The following is a 10541-nucleotide window of genomic DNA, read 5'->3' as shown; positions in this document are numbered from 1 at the left end:
TATAAATATCTCAACTTTTTACATCATAAATCATAAATAAAATATAGATATTAAAAAATTTAACCCGTGAATATTTATTGCCATCCCTAATCATCAGATCAAGTTTTAACTAATCATCAGGTTATGAATTTACATCCCAGGTTAATAAACCAAGTCAACTCTCATCTTATTTAATTTAAAACAATCTAATGATAATATCGACAAGTCACTAGGTTCATCCAGGGACGGATTAAATATCAATGGATAGGAGGAAATAAAATAGAGCAATCTTAAAATAAAAAGAAGAAAAAAAGTTACAAAAATATGTTATAAAAGCACTAAAAAACTCTTCTCTAACGTAAGAGCAGACCAACACGATGGCCGGATTAAACAGAAAATTAAAATGTGATTTTCTTACACTCAGAAGAGACAAGATTACATACTAAAGCTTCGTCAATCCATGCATGACGCATATCAGCATATTTATATCAATGGGAATCGTTGCCTGTAAACTTCATTGGTCCATCGCCAGTATATGGAGCTTTAAAATACTTGATCAATCCAGCAATTGATTCATTGTTGCGGTTGTACTGGTCGACGGAGTCCAGGAATCTGCAAAACAATTATTACATGTGTTTAAAGCCTATTCTGGGGAGTTTAGATTATATGAAAGAGATAGAAACATACCACGATCCCGTGAGGTAACTATTCTGGGGAGTTTAGATTATATAATGACAGTCCAGGAATATGCAAAACAATTATTACATGTGTTTAAAGCCTATTCTGGGGATTTTAGATTATATGATGATGAAAGAGATAGAAACATACCACGATCCCGTGAGGCCCTATACGGTTACGGGATATAAAATTAATTATCAGGGTCGCAAATTCATCAGGTACGTCTTCCTGCACGAATTTTGGATGCATCAATTGTAATAATTGCAAAACGAAGAGAATGGAAGGAATGCAGAAAAATGCAGTGTGAACTTATGACAGCAAATGCGGACCTGTATAGCATGCCCAGTATGTCTGATAACAACCATTTGGAACTTGCCTTGCATTTGCCCAATTGTAAGAGATCTGATGCACAAGCAAGAAAGCAAAAGGAGATACGAGAAATGCTCATCAGTAATACAAAAAATTCTCAACAAATTAAAGCAACAAGAAACTTGCATGCTTTTGCAAGGATGGATAATGTAATCCTAACCGATCTCTAGTTAATTTACAAACAATTAGGAAACAAGATGGATGGATGAATTGTTATTGCTGTTTGAGTAGGATTAACGTTCATGGCAATTAAAGAAAACCATCTTCCATCACTCGTTCATCCCTTTTCTGCTAAAGAAAACTTAACAAGCAAATATAGGGTTAAAACACCATTAAAATAGAGCCTCAATTACTTCTCATCTTTTCCTATTGCAGCACCTTTCTTTATTATAACTTCATGCTTCATACAGTTCCCGTCCATTGAATTTATGGTTGCCAAAAGCAAGATGAACTATTTTCCCAGCGAATCATCCCTACAACTGTCATCATCTGTTAACTAAAGAGAAGTCACCACACAAGTGTTCTAATTTAAAAATATTATCTAAGTTTTTCACTAACATTCCCAATATACTGAATATCTGCTAGGACCATTTGTAATTCATATCACCTTCTTTTCAATGCTTCACATGTGGAAGTCGATTGACAATAGAGAGCTGCATTATATTATAGGCATTCCATACAATAACCAAATTTCATTATTCATTTCAAATATGAAATTATGAACAGAAAACAGGTTTGAAATGAATTTCCAGTGGCATCATGGAATGTGTTAGTTCTAAGGACGGAGGTGGTTTAAAAGTGAGGGTATGGATACTCCATTGACCCCAAAAAAGAAACAGAAAGATGACATAACAAAAGGTAGTGACATTAACAAAACAATAAAATGTAAAAATCCCATCATGTTAAGCAACATTATTGGATCCCAGCTATAGAGAATTTGAGGCAGGCTTTAAGTTAAACCTGTCCAGTCTGTCTGTTCCTGCTAAAAGCAAGAGCTTGGGAATGGGACATGATAGAAATTTATCTGAAAGGCCTTCGTACCTGAAAGATATGTAAAGCAACCAATCAATTTTATATTTGAAGCAGATGTACTTCAAGCCATATCCTTTATTAGCTGTGCTGTGCTTTTGTGGGCACTACATTATCACCAGATCTGGACAAGATGAAAGGAAAATAAATAAAAGATACTAAAAATCAGATCTTGGTGTGTTTATGTGTGCATGTACAAGTCCCAGTATCTATGAAGAGTCAATCTTAGGAGCAAGTATTGTATTATCAACTCAGAAAAGGTTTTCTTTAGGATAAACAATTCACATGAGGAAACATTGCATCCATGCAAAAGACATTCAAACCTATATCTAAGAAGTACACAGTGAAGACTTTGGTTTCATTTACAAGTGTTCCAACTTTTGTACAATTCACATCACAACACGTTTATTTATGTGGATTTCAATTACAAATTAACTCATACCATCCTCTCCAATATTGTTCTGTTTCCTCCAGACGGGTTCTATAAACATAACTGCAGAACAAAATCATCAATGTGCCGGTCAGTTGAGAAACTAGTACAAGCAAATTTGACATTAAAAACAGCAGCTGCTAATATATAGTTTACAAGATCTAAATATACAATTAAAAAAATCATTGAAATTCTCAAAGATTACATGTTGGCCTTTTAATTTACTTACAGTAGTGGAAGTACTCACCATTTCTTTGAATCATCGTACTTTAATGTGGCAGGCACAGATACACGAGCAGAATCGATGTTTCTTAATGAACCTCCCCTGACACTCCATTCTATCTGTACATAGTAATCTTTTCCGGTTAATTAGGACTTCAAAGGACCACCAAAAGGCATAGCATGAGAAACAATCAAAAGAGTAGAATGGATTTTAAGGACGACATCCTCTGTAAAACCAAAACAAAAGAATTTTCACTGCCATTGAATATAATTCCCTGAAAGTCCATAGTGCAGAACACCACATACAGGATTAAAACATTGCACCCCACGATAGTTGCGTGTAAAAATAGGAGACTCCCCACCAAAATTCCAGAGAAAGTCACAATCCCTTCTACTCCCAAAAGACACAATATGATAGTCTATTATCTTTAAAGCACAAAGACAAATCATTATGTTGATTGAGCAATGCTCCAATTATATTAAAGCTAAAGAGGAAATGCAAACCCACACAAAATCACATCGCTTGAATAAGGCACCATAATTATGAGCCACTGACCAGCACGACCCACAAGAAGATTGCGAGACCAAGCATGAACACAGTATTTACATCCATGTATGAGTCCTTTGGACACTAGCGCAATAATTCTTATGTTTGGATACTTTGAGAATTCTAGAAAAAGAATTTTGGATTGGGTGTTAAAAAGAGAAGTCCATGAGCCAGTCCCCAGTTGTTTCTGGCCTAGCTCTAGCCTGTAAACAAGATATTTCAACTTATATCTAGATTAAAAACTACATTTGCAGCTCAAGCACAAAGTCTTAGTCTGTCTTGCTGGATCTTCTCATTTTATCTCCCTTTCTTTGTCTATTCTCTTGAAGTCCCATGAGGCATGTATCGCAACAGGAAAAACACGATTTCTTCTAGTGCTTGACAGAACTTGAAACTTTTAACTAGCAAAGTAAACACCTATCTAAAAGGCTTAATCCTAATAGCACAGTGAATATCTTCAATCTTCTTGTCTGCCATCAACATCATATCATCTAAAAAACCCTAGCTTTTGTTTGTGGCTTGGCCACTGATACCAGTAAAGTTGAAACTAAAATATAGACATGAGCATCAGACAAGGATTAACCACTACCATGCCAAAATAAGTTCATCATCTAATAAGAGGAATTATGGAGTAAACATCCCCAAGTAAAGATACTTTTTACAGAAGCAGATGAAATACACCACTTTTTCCAATCCTTCCATCTCTTTATAAGCTAAAGTCCTTTAGCTAAAAAAAATTTCAAAGATCATCTTCAAAGAATCAGGATGTGCAGAGAACAAACGGATGGGAAGGATTGGGATCACTTAGGAATTTCACATACCGCTTTTTCCATGGTAGAAAAATGCTGCATCCTACTTGATAAGAGTTTCTGCATGTGAGCCAATGAAGCCATAGCTGTTCCCTGAAATTTCATGACATTATTCAAATAAAGTTAAAAAAGACCATTAAAAAAAATTCCGACAAGGCTACTACAGAAAAAAGCAAACCTCCACAACGTCCACAACAACCAGTCCAGCCAAGCTAGGTAATGCTTTTTTTGCAGCCACATGCACAGCAACTGAGCCACCCATGCTGTTTGACAGTAAAATGAGCTCAACAACAAACAATAACAAAGATAGAGGGAAGAGAGTTAATAGAAAAATTTGAAACGAGTGTTAAGGTGTTTCCTTTGCCTCTTATTAATGAATCAGAAAAGAAAAGAAAAGAGAGAGAGAGAGAGAGAGAGAGAGAGAGAGAGAGACGAAGAAGATATGAAGATTGTATCATCAGCAATTATCAGAGAATTGGCTCATCTAAGGAATTTGTCAAAGTTAAAAATCACTACAGCTTCCATTGTAGAAGTTGGGGCCAGGCAACAAAGACAGGATTGACTGTTGGTTAGTGATTGTGGAGATGGTAGCACTTTTTTTATGTTTTTCATTACCAGTTATGCAGAACCTTAATAACTAACTACACAATATGAATTATTACAAGCAAACTAACTTGCCGAAAGAGCACAACCTGTGGCCAACAAGCACAATTGCAGGAGGAGAATCTCCATACATTGCCTTCAATACAGCGAAAACATCATTACACAAAGTCTGCAAATTCAAATTCAAAAACACACTTATAGATATCAAGCTGCCGTGTTATAAAACCCAACAACTAGCATAAATGGCTATTGAAACAATCACTTTCACATGGATTGAAAAACAACAAAATCACCAATACCTCGACAGATAGATCAAGCTCATTTTCGGTCGATGTCTTTCCATGTCCTCTCAAGTCCATCGCAACCACCCGAGCTTTCTCCTTAATTTTACTTGTTGAGAGTGCAAATGAAAGCCTAGCCAAAGAAATCACACAATCTATCTTCACCAGGACCCCAAATTCTAACATTTTTTAAACAAATGAAATCTATAATTCAACGATCCAAGCATTTTTAAACAAACATTTTCATGCGAAAACCGAAACTCATGCTGCCGGTATTACAGAACAATTAGCAGAAAAAACAAATAAAACATACCCAGAATAACCGCCTCCGTGTAAACAAAAAACAACCGGGCCCTCTGTCCCTGCCATATATACATGAAATACCTATATTCATAAACAACATTAGAAAATTTGAAAACACAATTTAAAACAAAAAAAAAAATGTTATCATCAAAGACAAACTAACATTATCGGAGTCTGGAATGCAGACATCTTCCTCCTTGTCAAAGAATTCTGTCCACTCTAAAGGAACATACTTTTTTAAAGAACTCCTACAAGAATATTTAAATCAAGTTAGTTAATTAATTGATGACAATCGACTTTGCTTTGGATAACTCAACATTAATTCACAAGGCTTGATCACGGAAATGGAATCCGGAACTGACTTTGTAGGAGGGCGAGCCGGGACCGAAGAAAAGGCAGACACTGGTGGATTCTTTTGATTTTCTTGCTGCTGCTGTTCGTCTTCTACGTCTAGGGTTTCTTCAGGTAGTGAAGTGAGATTTGAAGATTCCATTTCTCTCTTCTTTCTTTCACCTCTGTTTTGCTGAAACTGTGATCATAAGCAACCGGTTTTGAAGAAAAAAGAAAGGGTAAATTTCTATTTGCCACCTAATGTTTATGTAGTGTATCAATTGTATTCAAAAATCTTATTTTCTATCAATTAGCTCCCTCAACGTTTATCATAGTCTTGTGTCCATTTCTGTTTCCATCCATCAATTTTCTGCATGTGTTGAGATAATTCATGAAAATTGAAGAGGATATTAAAATTTTCGTTGTTATTATTGTTATTATTGACAGAAAATAGACAAAGGGCAATATTGAATTTGAAACTGCAATGAAAATGATTCAAACTAAAATTTGAGGGTGAAATTAGACATCTTATAAACCTCATGGGGGCAAAATAAAATTTATCCAAAAAGGAAAATATTCTTAAGACAGAAGAGTCTAGGCTTGAAACGCAGGCGAGCATGGAGTTTGGACTGGATGGCAGAGAGTTTTGAATATCCTCCCAGGCTTTTGCTAAATAAACACATTTTCAGCTGGGCAAGCACCTTGGGGCAGGTAATGCGGCCTAAAGCCTTTTTATTTAACTCTTTTATAAAAATGATTTTATTATCTCAATTAATTCTTTCAATAAAATAAATAATATAATTTTAAAATTTCAATATTTCTATATTTTATAAGATAGCATTTAAAAGACTTGATGGTATTTAAACTTAGTGAAAATAAAATTAAATATTTTTGTGCTAAAATATAAAACTTTTAATGGCATCAATTTGAGTATAATTAAGGATTGATGAATTTGTAATATTTTTGCACTTAGAATAACTTTTATATCATATAGGTTTGGATTCTTTTTCAAATTTTACAATTAAACAAGCTATATAAATATTTTTTTTAACAAAGACTAGTTGTTTATAGTCGTTACAGTTTTATTAACAGTTGAAACGATCGGCTAGTTCAAATTAATCGAGTCAATCGATCAATTGATTCCTATATAATTCCTAAATGTTCATCATGGAATTCATATATAATTCCAAATTTATTAGTTTTAATATAAGTGATTTCTTAGAATTATCTATGTCTTTTTATCAATCGTTTTAAATGCATGCATAGTGAAGTATGTACATTCCTTCTTAAACTTTTTCTTGATTTTTTCATGAAATCCTTTATGCTTGATGATATGGTGTTAGTATAAACCTATTTAAAACTTATTATTAACCAAACATGTTATTAGTCCAATTTTTATATTATTGTTATCATCAAAATATATATAAATACATAAATATGTGACTTGAAGGTCAATAAAAGGACAGAACATAACAAATATTAAATTAAAAAATGATCTTAAAAAAACTCTAAGCCAACTCAGACTAAATCGCCAAGCCTGCAATCCAAGTGATGGGATCAGAATAAACGATTATAAAAGAAATTGAAAAAAATCACAAAGCTCGATACCAAAAAAAACTCCAACCTTGAAGAATGACACTAAAAAAAAGTATAATTAATTTAATATTGAATGATAAAACTGGAAAAAAAAAATCCTAAGTAAATTCAACAAAAAAAAAACAACATATAAAAAGAACCGAGATAACTGGGTTATTTTTGAAATTTATGAAAAAAACCTATAAAAAGCAAATAAATAAAAATAATACAGCACAATCTTCAATTGAATAAATGTTAAATAATGAAATTAAAAAAATCATGATTTTTTTAAAAAAATACGAAGCAAATCTGAACGAATCTCCTAAACTTGGATTAATATTTGATACTCACAACCCATTAAATCCTAGACTCGGATTCAATAAAGAAACTCAATCCCCAACCAATTTAATATTAAATGAAAAAATAGAAAAAAATCAATTTAAAAAAAAGTGCCAAAGTAAAAATAATAGCAATAAAAAACGAGGATCAAATTTTGATTGAAAAAAAAAACTTAAGAAGGATGAAATTGTAAAAAAACAATTAATTTAAAAAACTATCTCAAATAAAACAAATAACAATAAAAAAATATGATCAAATTTGAAAAATTAAAAATTATAGGGCATGAAATTGAAAAAATAATTCTATTTTTATAAGTTATTTTCAAATAAAATAAAAAATAGGGACCGAATTTAAAAAAAATAACAAATTAAAGATTTGCTTTAAAATTAAAAAAAAATACATAAAAATTAAGGAGTAGAAAAAAAAAATATCATTGTCAAACTAGTTGCAGTCTTATCCAAAAAAACAAAAGAAACTGCTAGATAATTGTAACATATACTAAAAGGGATCACTGTTTTACTGTGGACTGCCTTACGTTTGTTTTTTTTTTTTTTAAGTTGTGTTATTTTTTTAATTGTTTTTTTTATGCATTTCGGATTTATTTATTTTTTGCTTTTTTTTATCTTTTAACAAAAAAAAAATTGTTTAATTTACTTTATTAATGTTTAATTTTTTTTTATTTTAGTTATTAAACTTTCATGAAACGTTTTTCGAATTTAACGGGTTAATCTGGTTTGACAAGTTAATTCAGATTTTTTTTTTGCTTTTTTATCGTTTTGATTACTTTATTTTGTTTAGTTTAGTTTTTTAATATTAAATTTCTTTCTATTTAGTTATCTGACGTTCATGACACATATTCTGAGTTTCACGAGTTAACCTAGTTTCACGAGTGAACCCAGTTAATTCTAGGTTGACCCGTCAATTTTTTTTGTTTTTTTATTTTCATAATTTTTTTTGGTTAATTTAGTTTGTTAATGTTATTTTTTTATATATATAGTTATCATACTTTTATGACATAGATCCTGAGTTTTAACGGGTTAACATGATTTGACGAGTTAACCCAGATTTTTTTCTATTTAATTATTTTTTTTCGTTTAGTTCAATTTGTTAACATTCACTTTTTTTATTTAGTTATCAGACATTCATGACAAGGATCCCGGGTTTAATGGGTTAAAATGGTTTGACGAGTTAACCTGAATTTTTTTTTTTTGCTTTTTTTTTTCTTTTTAATTATTTTTTTTCATTTAGTTTAGTTTGTTAATGTTAAATTTCTTTCTATTTATTTTTTTTTTTTACTTCATAGAGGTTTTTTTTTTATTTTTAATTAATTTCATTTAATTTATATCAAAAAATTTTCTATGTAGTTCTCGGGTGATGCCTTTAGTTTTTTTTTTTTTTTTTAATGTCTTTGACTATGGACTGCACAGTGCAGTCCACAATGAAAAGGCTGATGTCTTTTTTTTTTTAATTAATTTTTTTTGTTTAATTTAAATTATTAATGTTAAATTTTTTACTATTTAGTTATCAAACTTTCATGACACGGATTCCGGATTTGACGGGTTAACCTAGTTTGACGAGTTAGCCCAGTTAATTTTGGGTTAATCCATTAATTTTTTTTTCTTGTTTAGTTATCAAACTTTTACGATGTAAATCTAAGGTTTGATGGTTTAACCCAGTTAATTCATATTTTTTTTCTTTTTCTTCATTAGTTTTTTTTTCTATTGGTTTTTTTTCTTTGTTTTTTATTTTTAATTATCACACTTTTATTATATGACCTTGCAACCAGACCCACGTCCAATGTTATTGGGTCTGGTATTGCAGCCAAACCCACTTAAATTTGGATCATGCAAATTTAATGTTATTATTAATATCATAGATGTTACTATTGGGTTAGGTGTTGCAACCAAACTTAAAACTCTTAAGTATAACTTTGTAGAAAAACTTAGCACTTTTAGATCTTAACTTTTTTTTGAAATTTAAAAAATAATTTACCCGCGGCATCGCGTGGGTCATTTAACTAGTTCAAACTAGAATGAGACATCAATGTTTCCAAAACTCCTAAAAAGAATTCAAGTTCTTACACACACACACACACACACACACATGTACTCAAAAGAAACACATCGCTCTCCATATTTGTTCATATCAAAGACGCACTACGATTCTCATGCTCAACTTTCTTCTTTGGCTGGTGAAGTCCCTTATCGACAATGTTAAGAGCATCTCCAACCGGAGAGGCAAATGAGAAGGCAAAATTAAAAAAGTATTTTTTTAGCTTTTGATTCTCTAATTAGGCATTCCAATGCAGCAGCCAACAAAGAAGTCAAAATGGCTATTTAGCTTGAGAAGAGCTATTTCTACATGTTCTTGTAGAGATAGCCAAAAAAAAAAATAAGTATTTTTTTTTTTCTTTAAAAGCAAGGAAAGAAACTTGTTTTTGTTTTAAATTTTTTCAAAGCATGAATTATTTTTTAAAAAAATTTAAAATCAAAATTTAAAATATTAATGGTTTTTTTAAAGTTTGAATTTAAATTTACTTTTTAAAAATTAAATTTTTAACAGTAAAATATAAAATTAAAAATATTCATATAAATAAATTTAAGTTTAATTTTAAATTATATCTTTTAACTTTCATATTATTTCATTAAATTTTATATTATTTTTATAAATTACTCATATTAATTATATAATTAATAACTTCATAATTATATTATATATAAAATATCTAAATTAGTTACATAATTATATAAAAATGAATTTAATATGAAATATATTAAAATATAAATAGCTTTTCTAAATAGCTTTTTACCATTGGAATGCATATAATCAAAAAAGCTATATTTATACTATTCAAAAAGCTATTTTATCAATTTAGCTTCTCAATTTAGCTTTTTTGCATTGGAGATGCTCTAAGGGCTACCAGCACGACATCTCAATCTCAAAGAATTCTTAGGCTATGATTGATTTTTGAAAAGTAATTTTTAAAAAATTATTTTAAAATTTTTTTTGTATTTATTTATTATTAAAAAAGTTGGTTAACAGAAAAT

At 30.5% G+C, this 10541-nt stretch overlaps 1 protein-coding gene across 1 annotated transcript; it reads right to left on the bottom strand.

Annotated features, from left to right (window-relative positions):
- Positions 1–244: 244 nt before the first annotated feature.
- LOC118061573 (uncharacterized) lies at positions 245–5784 on the bottom strand. Its single transcript, XM_035075047.2, has 13 exons — positions 5613–5784; positions 5414–5498; positions 5261–5331; positions 4966–5080; positions 4756–4835; positions 4242–4326; positions 4076–4156; positions 2733–2827; positions 2498–2548; positions 1987–2067; positions 987–1059; positions 808–885; positions 245–591 (listed from the first exon to the last, which is right to left on the bottom strand). The coding sequence occupies exons 1-13, from the start codon at positions 5741–5743 to the stop codon at positions 553–555; spliced, it is 1065 nt and encodes a 354-aa protein (XP_034930938.1). The 5' UTR covers positions 5744–5784; the 3' UTR covers positions 245–552.
- Positions 5785–10541: the final 4757 nt, after the last annotated feature.

This window comes from Populus alba, chromosome 10 (assembly GCF_005239225.2).
Source record: "Populus alba chromosome 10, ASM523922v2, whole genome shotgun sequence".
Classification (NCBI taxonomy): domain Eukaryota; kingdom Viridiplantae; phylum Streptophyta; class Magnoliopsida; order Malpighiales; family Salicaceae; genus Populus; species Populus alba.
This window is presented reverse-complemented; position numbering and strand designations above follow the sequence as displayed.

What these genes read in the sequence shown, in the direction of transcription:
- LOC118061573 (XM_035075047.2), bottom strand. Translation starts at nt 5,743, where the DNA reads ATGGAATCTTCAAATCTCACTTCACTACCTGAAGAAACCCTAGACGTA. An exon ending in GCATTCCAGACTCCGATAAT is followed by an intron (nt 5,332 to 5,413) that starts GTTAGTTTGTCT and finishes TTATGAATATAG; the next exon opens with GTATTTCATGTATATATGGC. An exon ending in GGAACAGACAGACTGGACAG is followed by an intron (nt 1,060 to 1,986) that starts GTTTAACTTAAA and finishes CTTGTGCATCAG; the next exon opens with ATCTCTTACAATTGGGCAAA.